Source organism: Mixophyes fleayi, chromosome 12 (assembly GCF_038048845.1).
Source record: "Mixophyes fleayi isolate aMixFle1 chromosome 12, aMixFle1.hap1, whole genome shotgun sequence".
NCBI classification, from domain to species: domain Eukaryota; kingdom Metazoa; phylum Chordata; class Amphibia; order Anura; family Limnodynastidae; genus Mixophyes; species Mixophyes fleayi.
This window is the reverse complement of record NC_134413.1, coordinates 38,073,629-38,090,897: the sequence shown is the minus strand read 5'-3', so window position 1 is coordinate 38,090,897 and position 17,269 is coordinate 38,073,629. Positions and strand designations below refer to the sequence as shown.

The following is a 17,269-nucleotide window of genomic DNA, read 5'->3' as shown; positions in this document are numbered from 1 at the left end:
CGTGACAGCATTAAGCAGTTACTCATTTACATTATCTGACAGGAGACTGGTAAGATAATGGCTCTCAAAAACTGTACAACGCTGCACATAGAAAGCAGACATACAATTATTTCCTAACAGAAATATTGTTCATTTTTATTTGGAAGTATAGCTATCAGGATCATTTATTGACCTAAACTCCTTGCTATGTGGGGCAGACAGAAATGGCAGTGTGCACAGAACAACTTTAGAATTATTTTCAGAGTAGAGAGAGTTGTTCTGACAGTCAGAACACACGTAATCGTGCAATTCACCCTCTTCAACAGCATATCAAAATGCAAATTTGGTTTCAGTTTCCTTTCAGTGTACCAACACAGATATCAAAAGAAACCACTACATTTTATTTAATGCTTCCTTAGACGTTATTGGTCAAGTTACAGAGCAAGACTAACTAAACATATATGTTTGCAATCAATTCTAGACCTTCCAGCAGGGGATTATCAACAGCACATTCAACCACCAGGCCACCCCCTATTAAAATACAGAAATCCACTATTTTTTTCATCTAGCAGTCCTTCTTTGTGACCCATTATAGATGAGCTGTCTGTAACTACCCCTGATCCACATCAATACCCAATAACCTGAATCCACCTGATAAATGCAGCACAATGCCTGAAGATCTTGCCCTTATCCAGGGGTCATAGGGCAGCCAATATTCAATAGGACAACCAGCATTTTCCCTTCATTAGACTGCATCTCCCACTGCAGGGGAGAGTGTGCATCTCTCTGCATACTGAGTGACACGGACACTGCTCTCCCTGCAGGGCACCACTCATGCGGTGCTTTGGACAAGGGACGATGATGACAGGGGACAAAACACACAGTGCTGTCATTGGGTACAATTCAACAATGGCTTGCAACACACTGTCACATGAGAGACAATACCTGCAAAGGGTTTAAAGTACAAGAAGTGGAGAAGGCAGGTTTATTAAGGAATAAAATCATTGTGGCATGGACAAAGTGAGTGATAAGACACTTAGCTGACACCAAAGCCCAACAGGAAGTTCATAGCACTTAAAGGGTTAATTGCTAAACATGGACAATTGTCAGAGTGTCTGACACCTCACACCTATATCTAAGCAGGAATGGACCAGTGTCAATAACCATTATGAGGTGGGGGCAACTTGTAAGTGGCTCCCCCTGGAGATGTAACCTCTGACCTTGGCTGTAGCGCAAATCAATAAAGGCTGTAACCTGCCGCATCAGATTGTAACGGGATTAGAGACCCTCTCATCCCATAGCGTGTGCTAATCCTGTCAGTAATTAGACTAATAGAGGCAATCCCTGCAGGGATTTTTCCATGCAAAACACACACACACACGTAAAGAACGCACATGCAGCTACTAGATGACACATACTAGGACACCTCGGCTAATGCCTACCAGAACTGGGGAAGGATTACACGTCAGATTCAATTCTAAGAGCTATATTGAGAATAAGATCTCTATATATATTGCGGCACAAAAATTCCACAGCACTGTACACTAGAACACTGACATAACAACAAGTACAAAAGTGGCACATTTAAATAAATACAAATTTACATAACATTAAAAGCAACAAAAGACATTACGTAAACAAAAACACTAGTGTGTATGTATGTGTATGTGTATGTGTATATGTATATATATGTGTATATATGTATGTGTATATATATGTGTATGTGTATATATATATATACACACATATTATACACACACGACTAGTAGTACCCTCAAATTCAAGTAATCTCTATTCCTATTAAAATATTTGAAACATTCATAGATTGTGTAGGTTCTAACGCATAAACAATCTCCACCAAATAGACGTATAAGATCCTGTGTACATTTGTAGCAGAATGGTACCTGTCCCATACATAAGATAAAATCTGTGCTCATTTGTAGACTCTGCCAGCCGCTCAGGTGGAAGTAACGCTCGCCGTGTGTGCGCTGTTGGGTGGTGCTCAGTCTTGCTCTGTTTGCCTGTCTGAATGCTGAATGCCCCCGTACTGGATGTGTTGTGCAGGGCAGGCAGCGCTGTCACCTCCGCTTTGTCCACGGCACGCTGATTATCCTCTTTTTTTCCCTGCCGAGCTCCGCTTTGCGAATGCTATCAAGGTCAGGAGCAGTCGCTCAGAAAAACAAATTTAACCCCCACCCTCCAATCTGGGACGTGCCTCCCTCCCATGCAGTGCTTCGCTGGGTGCAATCTCCAAGAGAAAGGACCAATATTACTTTACACAGACAATACTTGCACACATTCAGCACGTAACATAACAGGAAACAGAGCAGAGCCTTTACCGGCTACCAATCTACATTCTACTATTAAACCCAGATAGGACAATAGAGCAATTTATAACTATCAAAAATATAAGACATGTACCTCCTCACTAACCTGCAGACGCCTTCTGAGGCCATACTATGCTATAGATGGATAAAACTAGGCTGCGCTTCTTCTATGACCTCACATTTAACAAGAGTAATAAGTTAATAAAAAACAAGCACATAGAAAGGACTGAGATCTAACTGTAAATACAAAGTTTCACTGGACAGGCAACTAAACTAAGAACATACAGTACATCACAATCACACACAAACAGGGTAGAACATTTCAATATATTGACAGCCATGCTAAAATATCACACTGCTAAATTAATAAATATGGCCTAAACCAAACTATATGCTTCTCACAGTCTCCTACAAGGTTGAAGTGGTTAAAGACGTATATATTTTTTTTTATTATTGCTTCCGGTGTTTTGAATGTTACATACATCTTCTGGTCTCCTTCACATTACTTCTGCCAAGGTGCCTCCTGTGACCTGCCCGCCAGGGTCTCCTTCCAGGACACTGGAAATAGTGACAAACCCCATCACCCCGCATTAAGCGCCTCACTGTAATACCCCTATTTCCAACGAGCTGCAACAGCGTCAGCTAAAGGGCACAATGTCTGATTGACTGATGCCGAAGGGACAGTCTCTACTCTAGGCTGTCACATCCTGCAGACCTTCTACCAATCTATCCAGTCTTCTTTGTAGCCAACATGAGGTGTAAGAATAGTATTTGAACACTAGGGGGCAATGTAGCACTGCATCAAATGGAGTGTTACATATTTCTCTAAACGTGTGCTAGACAAACATGACTGCTGTAAGCGTTTACCAGTCCAGCAGCTCACCCTCCAGTTGCAGGAAAAGACACCAAGAGTAGCGTTTACCATTACTTCTACAAAACACCATAGACTTATTATGGTGCATACAAGTTGTATATGAGAAGACAACTTTAATGTAATTACATGGAAGAAATGTTTCTATAATCTAATTTCTAGGAGAAAATATATAGAGAACGCCTCAACACAGCAGATCCTGTACCCGTTTGCTGCCACTACCGTGCAATCAATCACTCACCTGGTGACTAGTAGACATTGCACATATATTGAACTTAAAATATTTCGACTAATAATTATCACAAAAAAATAAACTTGAAATGATGAATTCTTTGTAACAGTTTCTTACAGCTGCAAATAAATCCCCAAGGGGACAACGATGTGCCACACTACACTGCGTTACCTCTGACACTAGACTGTACCGCCTGGCCCGTTCCATTCCTTTTCCTGAGCTACCGTCAGTAGGATGACATTATTTACGGCTTGCACAGTGTTAATCGTGGTGATAAGGGACACGGTTCTAAATAATGGCACAAGTGTCTTTGGCACAGAGTGCTGCTTACCCGCACAGCTTGGCTGTAGGGCCCTATGTTAGCAGGGGCCCAGTGGGAGATGCTCTGCACATGCATGGCAATCTTCTCTGGGGTGCATTCGTCCCTGCAAGCAGCAGGCAGCCAGAAGAGAACATCCATCTTGAACAGGGTATCCTGGGGTAGACAGCACTGCACACAAACGCTGGAAATCAAGTAAGACATAGGATAAGATTTACTATGCGAAGGGAAGATCTGAGTTTCTGAACAGAAGCAAGTAGTCAATGTGCTGGTAACTCAACACAGACGAATGAAACAGGTATCGCTAACAAGCGTTACTAATAAAAAGTCAGTACAAACTGCTTGTTAATTACAATTAAAAAGGTGACAGGAAATCTTTAGATTCAGGCCTATAAACAAAGCAAACGTTAAATATATGAATGTCACATGGTCATAGTCAGATCTGCCATTGATAAGACGACTAGGAAATAAAGATACATTACGGAGTCAGCCAAGAACCAGCAGTGTGTGGACATTACATCACGGCCGCGTACAGTGTGGACAGTGTGGACATTACATCACGGCCGCGTACAGTGTGGACATTACATCACGGCCCCGTACAGTGTGGACATTACATCACGGCCCCGTACAGTGTGGACATTACATCACGGCCGCGTTCAGTGTGGACATTACATCACGGCCCCGTACAGTGTGGACATTACATCACGGCCGCGTACAGTGTGGACATTACATCACGGCCGCGTACAGTGTGGACATTACATCACGGCCGCGTTCAGTGTGGACATTACATCACGGCCCCGTACAGTGTGGACATTACATCACGGCCCCGTACAGTGTGGACATTACATCACGGCCCCGTACAGTGTGGACATTACATCACGGCCGCGTACAGTGTGGAGGGGGAGGAGGGAACATAAGATTAGGAGTAAGCTCCAGTCACCAGGGCACATTTTTTAGCCACCTTTGGCAGCCAGGATTTCTCCAGTAATGACAGTAAGAGGTAAGACCTACCGAGCGGGAGGTGCCACAGGGAAAAGTGTCCCATATTCTGCATTGATGGTGGCAAAATCATCCATTTCTCTGATGTATAGGTGAACCAACACAGCATCACTCATCTGCAGCCCAGTCTCTTCCATGTGTGCTGTACAAAAACAAAAAAACATTTACATTACTATTCATTATGTCCGAGCTTAACCTGGATCTCGTATATGCTTTTTTTGTTTCCATCTTCCATGTTTTTCTGCTTGTATTGACGACTTTGCCTATTTTAATTTCATATGGGCAGCGCAGTGGCCTAGTGGTTAGCATTTCGGCCTCACAGCACTGGGGTCATGAGTTTGATTCCCGACCATGGCCTTATCTGTGTGGAGTTTGTATGTTCTCCCCGTGTTTGCATGGGTTTCCTCCGGGTGCTCTGGTTTCCTCCCACACTCCAAGAACATACCTGTAGGTTAAGTGGCTGCTATCAAAAGACCGTAGTGTGTGTGTTAGATAATTTAGACTGTAAGCTCCAATGGGGCAGAAACTAATGTGAATGAGTTCTCTGTACAGCCTGCAGAATAAGTGGCGCTATATAAATAACTGATGATTATGATGAGTGTTATTGTGTCCATTCGCCACCATGTAACCCCCCTTCCTTGATTTTTCGCTGTCCCTTTTCCCCTTTTGCTTTCTCCATAATTTAAAAAAACCCCAAACAAAATAGAAAACATTATCTGAATTGAACACCACTAAACGCAGAAGTGCAGGGGAGACTAAACTAGGCACATACACGTTGTTGAACAGTCATAGGCAAGTTAAGATAAGTTCATTCCTGTATGGGACTGTTGGGGCTTCTAGAAGGAGTACATCCATACCAGCACTCCCATAATTTAAAAGGGAAACCTCTGACACCCATATAACCTGAGGTTTGCTAAAGCCATACACAATTCACCCCAAATATACTTGTAGATCACAAATAAGGTAAAAACAGAGCCTATTCCCCTTGTCCTGATAGTTTAAGTTTATTCTGAGTTTTCGTTAATGGAGAAAGAATTATTTTAAAGTTAATGATTTTGGGTGGAAAAGAAAAAAAAAAGTCATCAGAAAACCAGGACACGGCAGTCCTAAAGGGAATGACCAGCTTACATTGCAGAAATTCACACTTTCACACATAGTGCATGACCCCCATGAACATTACATCTGCAAATCTGTCTGACACATTGAAAACCCAACAGTCGCCACATTGTTCATGTAAATCTGTCACGAGTTATTAAAACTACTCCTTGACAGGTATTATCTATTGCATAAGCGAACAATTACATTTCTTAGAAGTGCAGTATGTTCCTATTGTCCTTAACAAGCTTACAACACTGAAGAACACACCCGGATTATTAATATCCAATTACAGTTCTTGCACAATGATCATTTTGCATTAACCCCTTCACAGAGTGAGGTGAGATCATGTTAGAAAGGAGGTCCAGCATCCGCAGTGCTGACAGATCATCATCTTACCCCCTCTACATATGTACCTTTCATGGAGGAGAGTCCTCTGAGAGTAGCCTCTTGCACATTATCCCCTCTGGCAGTGACTTCACTGATCCAACGGAACCCACTCGGTGACTGGGATGAAGAATGGAGTACACTACCTAAAAGGATGCATCAATGAAGTGTTTTGTCAGTTCATTTTCATCACATCTTTATAATATAGAATACATTCTTAGCGGAATATTCTTATTATTGCAGACAAGCCAACAGTGAAAATGAAATGGATTCAGAGTTCAATGCATGGAGACTGACCCATCTGCAACATGCTGCTCCCTGCAAGTAAGGGAGCAGCAGTAAGGGCATCTCTGCATTGCGTGGCAATAATCAAATACCTTTAGACATGTAAAAGGAATCAATTTACAGGTTTTAGCCTTAGAAATTGTGTGGCAACCAAAATATGTGAACAGAGTTAAGGAGACCAGGGCAACCCCTTCGCCCACCAGCTGTGTTTTTAAAATACTTGCACTAAAAAGATTATTCATGTAGCCAAAACCAAGAAGGCACAACTAGAATATGCCTAGTATATAGAGGTGACCACAAAGGGCAAATATGTACCATGTACCTGACGGCCATATCTGGGGTATAGGTGTCATAGGTTGGCACTCTGTTTCTCTGTGCAGCTGCGTCTCATCGGGCACACACTGTGTAATATCACAGGGACATGGCTCTCCTGAAGGCAATGCTGGAGACCCAACCTATAAGGAAAAGTCAACTGGTTAGTCATCACAACAAAGACACACAGCAATCCCCCACAAAACAACAAAAGTAAAGACAGATAGGAGGATAAAACACTTTGGAATATAATACATATTACAATTATGTTCCAAGCACTATGGTCTATTTTTGTTAGCATTTTATGTAAACAACAACTGTGGCAGCCTGTTGTGGAATAGTAAGTTCTGCCAGCCAAAGAGCAAGGTATGTATAGACATGCAGCATCCCCTGCCAGCCAAATGATGGGACTTATAGTACCACAACAGCTGCAGAGCCACACATTACCCAAGCCTACTGTATGTATTACTTAGTGTCCTGGTCAGTCCTCTCTTATAATTAATTAGCTTTGTTTGATAACAAGACATCTATGTTTTTGTTTCATTGGTCGTTTAGTTCTCAAGCGCTCATCTGTATACCCTATGTTGTTTGTAACACCTGTCAGTGTACCTAGTGCTGCTATATTAACATTGTATTACATACACTATATTCTAAATATTATTTAAAATAGGTACCTGTGTCTTTCCTCTCGGTACCACTAACATTCCCCTCCACGTTAAATGATTAAGCACTGCTCCTCAGTTACTATAGGAGAACATGCTCAGTGATCACCCTGTGTATATGACATTATTACTGAACAACAACTACAAGTAACCTTTTACCTTTCTGTTTGTTTGGAACTTTCTGTATAATGAGCTTCCAGAAAACAGATCTTACACCAGTGTGTGTGTGTGTATTCGTGCGTAACAACTTCTGCAGGATACAAACGTAAGCATGACATTTCTATACATTTAATGCATCGGCTGGGAGGGAGGATTAATCTCTTGGTATCTATTGTCATGGAGGAGGAAGAGTACCTATAAGTAAATAAAATTTGGCATTTGCAAAAGTCAGTCTATCAGTCAATGCTTGGTAATCTCTCTTTTGCCAAAAAACACAATTTCCAGAAGTTTCTTGTTCATTTTTAATAGTTTAATCTTTTGTTCCTGTTAGTATAACATGGATCATTGTCTTGCCGATATATCCAACCTCTTTTCGGCTTCAGTTTGTTTACAGACTCTGGGACATCAGCTCCTAAGATTTGTTATTTAATTGCTGTACTCTGCACCATAACTCTGGTGCCAGCTCCCCCTATTCGGTAGGTCCTTTGCAGCAATATAGGGGTTCCTCATTGCTCAAAGGACCAGCTTTATTAGAGATTTCTCTGGGTTCTCTTGTCTTGCCTCCAGCAGAGCCCCCTAACACCCATTTCTTAATGATGTTTCCAACAGTGGAAATTCCAGACTGGAAGCCTTTAGACATCCTATACAGCCTTCCTCTGCTTTGTGACAGTCAATTATCTTCATTTTCAAGTCCTCGGTCAGCTGCTTAGAGTAGCCCATGGCTGTATAGAGTAGACACAACACATCCTGAGAGGTTAGAAAGGTATCTATTAAACCTTGAATATGTCTTCACCTAGCTTAACAAGTCAATTATAGTTTTTGGCCTTTAAAAAGAAAAGAAAAAAAAAATCATTCTGAAGGTTGCACAAATTTTTGCAAATGCCAAATTCAGTTTATTTTTTTTCAATTTTCATAATTCCCCATTCTTAAATGTGATGCTGCTTCATGTGTGAAATTCTTACTTTCACCCCATATCATTATATAATTTGTCTATACAAAGTAGAAAAATGCCTACTCAATTATTTTGCTCACGCAACTTTTTCTTGCTGAACTTTTAAGTTGACAACAATTGAATTGTTATTGTCGGAATCTGCTCACCACACAGATTCCGGAATAGTGCTTGAACCCAACACTTATATATAGGTGTCTATATGTATAACAAAGGGTCCATTAACTGTAAATACATAACTATATAATTGAGTCCCCAGCGGATTCCTGTAGCCCTGCTCCAATACTCATCTGGCCAGACACCCTCTATAATCATTCGTTGGTGGCAGTGATGGCACTTCAAACAGTTTGGTCAAAGTAGAGGAAAACAGGGTATCCCCGGGACTCCTCTTTGTCACCAGCCAACAACAAGTAGTTTCCCACGGTGTTGCTGTTGTGACTGGTTGGCGGTGAAGGGAACACCCTACTTTTCCCCCATTTGAAGAATAAAGTAGGAAGAAAGAATAAAATACATTTCCAAAAAGACTATTATGGATTAAGAAAGAAGGTTTTATATTTAATAGTGGTAAATGAGGGTTTGAGAAGTGTATTATTCACTTAATCTGTGTGTGTGTTTATTTGTTTTACTGTTTTGGAAACAATGGACAGAGGGTCTTAGGGACCATTATAATTTTCCCTACATATCTAGAGCCAGTATATTCAGCAGGGCTTCACAACTGGGAATACAGTAATAAAACAAAGACTGGGTATTAAACAGACAAATATATAAGAAGGGCCTTCTTGCAAGCTCACAATCTATAGTTGATGCATTTGTTAACAAATTTCTGTTCCTAACACATTGTTAGACATTGAGTCATATAATTGCAATATGGTGGTTTATGAGTTGTAACACATTCATTTTGAAAAATAAGAACTTAGACCGACATTTACCAAGCCAAATCGCCACACTAGCAGACCCAAGCCTGTGCCATTTTCAGTGCCGGGCGACACACACGCACCTCCCAGAGAGGTACCAGGCCTGCACTGACCTGCCTGGGGCTGGATTTCACTATGACAGGGGGCCTCAATAATTGTGCATGAAAACCAGCCCTGGCTGCCTGTCGTTGGGGTTAGTTGAAGGTCCCACTGCTGAACGTTGCATACAAAACTTTTTTTTTTGGGTGCCCAACTTTCCCTCTTAATTTAACCATTTCTAGTGTTAACTTAGTAAAACAAGTTTCCCACTCATGTGAATTAATTGGAATGGATTACAGATAGAACTTTTCAATATCCATCTCAATATCCATGTAACAAATACACAGATACAGGCAATGCACTTGTGATGTATAGAACATGGGGCATAGGTTACTTACTTTATTCTCCAAATGAAGCTTTAGTAGTCGGAGATAAGCCACGGGAGCAAAAGCATCATTAGAATGCATCACCACCTCTGTGGAATCACTGCAGCATAAAGAGACAGAAGTGTCATGTACACCAGTGGACAGCTGCCCTGAAGAATGTAACATGACTATTGTCACTCATCAGATGCATGTAGAGTAGCAGCTATGTATGTTGTCTACACGCACAGCATGCCTACACGTGACAAATGTCCATTTCAAGTAGGACTTCCATTTCTCTTTTGTTTTAACATTCAAACAGAATATTCCATAATGATCATAATGATAATAATAATAATAATAATAATAATAATAATAATAATAACAATAATAATAATGAAATAAGACATACAGCAGATTCAGTTTAAGAAAACACTTACTTTCTTAGGAACAAGGGTAATTTCTCAGTAAATCCAAATTTTTAAGTGTATAAATACTTAGTAGGGTTTATTTTTACCTTCAAACCAAGATATATGAATGCGTTAAAATGCCAAATCAATATGATAGAAATTCTTCACAGTAGCAAAGCTTATTTAAAAGAGAAAGTCCAATTGTGGTTCTATTCGCAAAATTTATCTCCTAACAAAAAATTAAAATAATGTCCACAAAGTTAGAATTATCATTCAATAATACAGTGCTATGTTCACAAACGTGCTGCACCCTACAGCAAAATAAGATGTTCCTTTGTATTTTAAGACTTGTACTAAAAGAAACCCAAAAGACAACAAATGATCGTGTCAATCTGAGTGGTTATTAGGTTACTGCACATTTGTGCACGCAACTTGTCTAACACATACTGCACATACAGAACTCTCTGCATAACAGGCTTCCAGATAACAGATCCAGTACCTATAAACAAATGATTTAACCCAATCAGATACTAGTTCCATTAGACTGCTAACATCTGATATATGTTTGGCTGCTATGGGTAACAACACATTGTTGCTCTTTTGCCCCATAACAAATAAGCACATACAGAATATCATACTACAATGTAGGAGCCCCAGAAACTGTAGACCAGTGTTGGCTAACCTGTGACACTCCAGGTGTTGTGAAACTACAAGTCCCAGCATACCCTTCCAGCAATAAGCTGCTATATATTGACAAAGCATGCTGGGACTTGTAGTTTCACAACACCTGGAGTGTCACAGGTTAGCCAACACTGCTGTAGATCCATATGCCAATCACCCAGATAACATGATACATGTGATGAGGAGTGTGGCACAAATACAACACAATCTAAGTAAAACTTTTACGCATATCAACTTTACTAATAAATAGTTGGGAGGCTACAAAAATATTGAGGTTGCATTAAAGAATTACAAATTGTTTCGAAGTATAACATTACAATGCAATCCGAAGTAGAAAATCCTTTTTGCCCATTTTCATTGTAGTGTTCAAAGCACAGGTACAATAACAAATTAAAATGAGTCAGAGATCTTGGATAATGTTGACATTGCAGCATTATAACCATATATAAGAGCAGAGGACAGCCAGACAGGACTGAAAGCAAAGGATGACCTCACAGAGCTGTCGCCTGCAGCTATGATGGGAGCTTGTTAATAGTGCAGCTATAATTACAGGCCAGGAGAGATATGGAGAGCTCACGAATAACATTCTATAATTAGCCCCAGATCCATGAGAGAACTCAACAAATTATTAGAAGCACAGACCCGGTCATCCATTACTCCTAAAAGGACTATTAGCTATGTGCTTATTTCTTTTCCTCCTACTACTGGGCAGGGACAATATTAAGCCTGAGTTATCCAATGAGCATCACGTGTAGGGTCTGTTACCTGGTCAATTATCTGCACAATAAGTACCAGAGCTGGGATACAGGCGATGGCATGAAGCAATACATACAGCAAAATATAGCAACATACCACAGCATTATGTATCACAGGACCCGCTTTGTGGGCCACTCCCCCTGCTGTTAGGAGAACCGCCAATGCACCTAAAACCTAACATACATTAATAGTCCTGAAGGTCATTGAGACTAGTTACATGTGGTCACCCCACTTGCAAAATGCCCTAGAACAAGTCGTTCATGGCTCATAAGAGAGAGATGTTAGTTGAAGTCATCCTTCCGCTCAACCTGTGCAGTATGTATTTAGCTTTGTAAATAAGACTTTATGGGGCACATATAATTAGCTGTGATGTTTTTCAGAACATTGTGGTTGTGCACATTTGCAGGTACTACGGTACCTCAACATCGCGGATTTCGCCTCGCACTTCAATGGGGGGACAGAAATCTGCAATGTTACATGGCCGCAAAGAGCCTTTGCGACCATTCCAGAGACACTCCACGGCTATGTGAATAGGCCCCTATGTTTGCGTTTTGATATAGCCTTACCTATGTGCCTTTTACTACTTAAGAAGATTTTGTCACTCCCTGTGAAGTGCTTTGATTATGTTAGTTTGCTTACAATATTTTATGACTGCTGGTTTACCCGCTCTCTTTTAGTTGTATAAGAAGTTGTTTCTCCTGCATGTACTGTGAAGCCTGTTGTTGAGGCATGATAAAGCATATCCAGCTTATTAGTTTGAACTTTACAAGCAGTTTTTTGTTTTTTATCTTGATTAAAACAGAAACCTTGTAAAAGCAGATAAAACAATATTCCTATGGGCATCAAAAAAGCTACATTTACCCTGACAGCGGCCCTATATTTGAGATAGTCCGAGGCACTTTTTCATTGACATTAACTCCGTACACTCACTGCCCTCTTGGCAGCTTCTGTGCATTTACAACGGTAATTTTTTTTTGCATTCGTTTACAACTGTTGAAAATAGCAAAATGTTCCTGATGTCAAGAACATGTCCTTACTTTCAGGACAGTACTGGCAGCCACTTTGGAAAAGAATATCATGACACATCGCAGTCAGCGAAGGCTTATGGAGGTATGATTATAGGGATTTATTGTTAAAAAGTGAAAGCACTTATTGAAAAGTGATTTTATTTCTAAGCACTTACAGCCATGAAGTGCTGGAGTCACAGAGCTTTACAGTTACAAGAAATTTGCCGGTCTGGGTGATTTCTTCCCAGCAAGCGTGCCTGTCACTGAATGCAGGAAGCTGATTGTCTGTGAACACTGCTGTGCCATTAAAGCAGCACCAAGGCAAATCAAAATGTTCAAGTACCTTGCGGGGTGGGTAGTTCAAATGTGCTGCCAGGCCCAGGAATAAGATTGGCAGCTTTCTGCTTTTTTGTGAAGCCTCTCACGGGAGTTCTCACATAGTAAAAGATACTTTATTTCCCTTTTTTTTTTTTTTTTTTTTTAGTAAGTAAGTAACTTCAAGACTTCCAACAGGATCTCCAGTATGGAGTTTTAAGATATGTAGTTTAATATTTTGCTGCTAGAAAACACCTGTGATTTCAAGAGCCGAGTGTTCAGGACATGCACAAAGGTGACTGTGCCACAAGAATATACTCTCCAGTCTACAGAGTTTTTAGGAGATCCTGAAAACAGGTTTAACAATCCCGGCATTCAACATCTAGATTCTAAAGGTCAACGATCTTTACCTAATAGCTCTGAACTTCTCAAATATACACAACCCTGAGATATATATTGCTAAAAGATACATAATATAGCAGCATTATTTCTTACAAATATATGCAAGTATGGTATAATATAAATAAACTTACATAACGATTTTCTTCATGAAAAGAGGACAATCTAAAGTGAGTGTCTCATATTCCCCACCTTCTCCGCACACATGGACACCATATTGGGCTGACAGCTGAAACAAACACAGGCTCATAAGATCCATGAATTATCAAATGCAGCTTCCATTGCTAACACTGTGTTATCTTTACTGACCGATCACAAAGTCAACGCAAGAACAGGATAACTGCTTAACGCATGCTCACAAACCCATGGTTTTCCGGATACATTCTAATGCTGCACATGCGATAGCAAATTCCATTATGCTGTGCTATCACAGGGATGCCAGTTGAGAAGCATTCTATCGTGGGCCTGCAGATCGGTCAATATTTTATATACAGGCCTAGAGCAGGCATCTGGTTATGTACAGTCTCTACACCACTCCTGCGGATATATTTATTAAACTGCGGGTTTGAAAGAGTGGAGATGTTGCCTATAGCAACCAATCAGATTCTAGTTATTTATTTAGTACATTCTACAAAATGACAGCTAGAATCTGATTGGTTGCTATAGGCAACATCTCCCCGTTTTTAAACCCGCAGTTTAGCAAATATACCCCCTGGACAGGTAAGTAGAACAAGGTATCATTACTAAGAAAGGAGGGCGGGTGAAATGGAGAGGATTTGGGGATGGGGCTTAATCAATAATGAATCTTATTTAGGAAAATGTTCTTAATATACAAAATGCATGAAAAGGCCCCAAAAATAAAATAAGAAAAAACTCCTGCAAAAGTGTCACAAATAGATTGTATAAAAATACTTTAAAACTATCTTCATAGTAACCACATTCCATAATTTCTGATGTGATTAATAAATATTAAATAGCGACCTATGGTTATATAAAACCACAAAAAATAATAATGATGAAAATCAATTTTAATTCTTAATCTATTAGCTTAAGACTTATTTTAGGATTGTTGTCACTGGGTATTTATTTGTTTGTAGCTGTTTGATACAACCCTGTGACGAATCTCCTAATGTTAATGTAACAATAATAATCATAATAATGAAGATTAAAAATGATGAACCTGCTTGAGGTAAGGTCTCATCTCTTCCAATGGCTTTCCAAGGTGTTTATCTGGATCTAATCCTAAGAAGAAAACAACCCCATTTTACAATGATAGTAACTCAGGCTGTACATTTTAATATGCATTACTCTGACCTGTACATAGCGCTCTTAATGGTGAAGTATAGAATTATATTACATGCCATTAGGGTAGCATTATTATGTTAAGTTATATAAAATGATGCATTTCTCATTTATTACTAAAACTGTGCACCGGCTTGTTTCTCTGTAAGTTAGCAGATATTAGTGCCGGGTAGTTGGATACATCTTGGACTAAAGCATCACACAGCAGCTGTCTAGCCATAGCAAACAGATGTTACACAATTTATCCAGAGTGTCAACTGCACAAGACATTGTGTTTCCATTGTACATACTTTATATATGCCCTTTATCACCAGATTCCAATGCAGAAGCTGACAATTTGTTAAGCTTTTATTAGTTATTAACACAGTGGTGGAATGATCAGCTGTTTCCCAAGTTTAACTTGCAGAATCGTCATAGGGTCCCAGTTTACAGATTTGAATGGGTTGAGTTTCATTTTTCTCTAGTTACATTTTATATGTATGTCTATTATATGTATAGCAGCTGCCTGTACTATTTGCAAATATGGGACAAAATCAGGGTGGGCAATTGATGATCACGGAGATAAAGATTATGGTCACTGTGCAATCACTTATTCTACCTTTTATGTCTTTGTACACTTTACTTAAAAGTATATAATTTAATTCACTTTTGAATTAAACCTGTTTAGATTTTCAAAGTCTGTTGATCTGTTAATTTTGTTAGACTGACAATGCTATGATGGTTGGATATATATATATATATATATATATATACATATATATATATATATATATATATATATATATATATATATATATATATATATATATATTTATTTTTTTTCCTATTGCAGGGATTAACAATCTATTAACTGCTCATAGCGCGCACATTGATATAGTTTACATATACCTTTGTCCATGTCACAAGACCTTCCTGTAACAGAGTGTCATTTCTAGTGTCAATAGTATCAAGAAAAGTTAGTTAGTGGACTTTGGGGGTCTATTTATGACTGACAGACTGTAACCATCATTATGGTACCGCTATGGCATTGAAGAACTGCTGCTATTTACCCTCCTCTTGTGCGATGACATTTTCTTATGCCTAACGCTGCCAGTGAAAGGAGGAACTGCTGTGCACATCGGCGGCTAGCGTCTGCACATAACGCTTTGAGCTGCTAGGAATCCACGCCTCATGTTAAAAAGCAAGTAACGTCATCCTGAGATAAATTGCCTAAAACCACTGTCCCCATATAGGTCTATAGGGAACGAGGTGATCATCAGTAAACAGGTTAAGGCTGGGGAGATGTCTTACTTCTCCAGCATTAATCCCTTTTTAAATAAGAAATTATGGTGAAAGAGTCCTTTGTCAGTGTTTACAATGGCATTTTGGTTCTTCAATGCTTTTTAAATAGACTCCTTAATCTGAAGACATATTTTAGTTTTATTGAAAGTGAGCCACAACTCTGGTAGTTTTTACTAATATCATGCACAAATACAAACAGGATCGTGAATATTAAAAATAGGTGTCCCCTTGGCGCACAGTTAAAAAAATCCACAAGGGGTGATACTATCCCTTGATTTCTTTGTCCCCCCGGGGATCCTTCTCTTTACATCCATTTAAGGGAGCGCGGGCCCCCAGTTTTCATATCTACAAACAGGATCGTAGTTACAGTCCACATTCAACCCATCCAAAACAGGATTATATTTTCCAATTTTCCAGCAACACAATGTAGTTGGGTGTCAAGGATATAACTAGCTCTTTAGATGATTAACATTTTTTTTATTTATCAGTCAGTACCACTTAAATATTGTATCTAACCTGTTTGTCAAATGCAATTCATGGTTAGTACAAGTTGTTGGGGGCCTGGGACTCTTACCCACTTGAGGTGGTTAGGCTTCACCTCTATGATCAGACTTTCCTCGTGGCTTTGTGCCAAGTTAGTTTTGCCAGGAATTACTTTTCATTCTTTTAAACTACCCAAGTAAAATGTGTATTGTTTTTTTCAGCACATACATTGGGGCATTATAAAGAAATATAATTTTTTAGTTCACTAGTTAGGGAAGAAAAAGAAAAAAAACCCACCGAAACACTGTGGTAACATTTACAAACTGAATAAAAGTACATAGTATTGTATACGCAGGAGAAGTAGAGAAATACGTCTCTTAAAGTCCAACATAGATAGGGCAGAAAAGTATTTGTGTTTAATTTTTACTTTTATTTTCCAGTTTTGTTTTTTCAAACCAGGACAGACTTTTAGGAATATCAGGGTATCAAAAAGGTCTCCCTTATTTTAATTACTAATAGATCCAATGCAAACTGAAGCTAGGAGTAATTATTGTATCAGTTACCATTTGATCCTTGTAAACAAGGTGATGTCCAGTATGTGATAGCAGATTCAGAACAGTTTTGAAAGTTGTTTGTACCCATTGCAGTCCCGTGAACTAAACTTCTCCTTGCCCAACCGCGTTCAACAGTTGGGGGAAGCAAAGGGGTGTGATCCCCCATTGCAATGATAACGTTTAAAAATAA

At 39.5% G+C, this 17,269-nt stretch overlaps 1 protein-coding gene across 4 annotated transcripts in view; it reads right to left on the bottom strand.

Annotated features, from left to right (window-relative positions):
• DPH6 (diphthamine biosynthesis 6) overlaps nucleotides 1–17,269 on the bottom strand; it is a 42,859-nt gene that overhangs the window by 8,865 nt on the left and 16,725 nt on the right. For 3 of the 4 annotated variants that reach the window (XM_075193093.1, XM_075193095.1, XM_075193094.1), the window contains exons 6-12: nucleotides 14,640–14,701; nucleotides 13,594–13,688; nucleotides 9,928–10,015; nucleotides 6,817–6,949; nucleotides 6,239–6,355; nucleotides 4,740–4,869; nucleotides 3,741–3,912 (exon numbers count right to left, since the gene is read on the bottom strand). In XM_075193093.1, the coding sequence (XP_075049194.1) occupies nucleotides 3,741–3,912; nucleotides 4,740–4,869; nucleotides 6,239–6,355; nucleotides 6,817–6,949; nucleotides 9,928–10,015; nucleotides 13,594–13,688; nucleotides 14,640–14,701 (797 nt within the window). The remainder of the gene's footprint in view (nucleotides 1–3,740; nucleotides 3,913–4,739; nucleotides 4,870–6,238; nucleotides 6,356–6,816; nucleotides 6,950–9,927; nucleotides 10,016–13,593; nucleotides 13,689–14,639; nucleotides 14,702–17,269) is intronic. The other variant, XM_075193096.1, reaches the window with a different exon arrangement.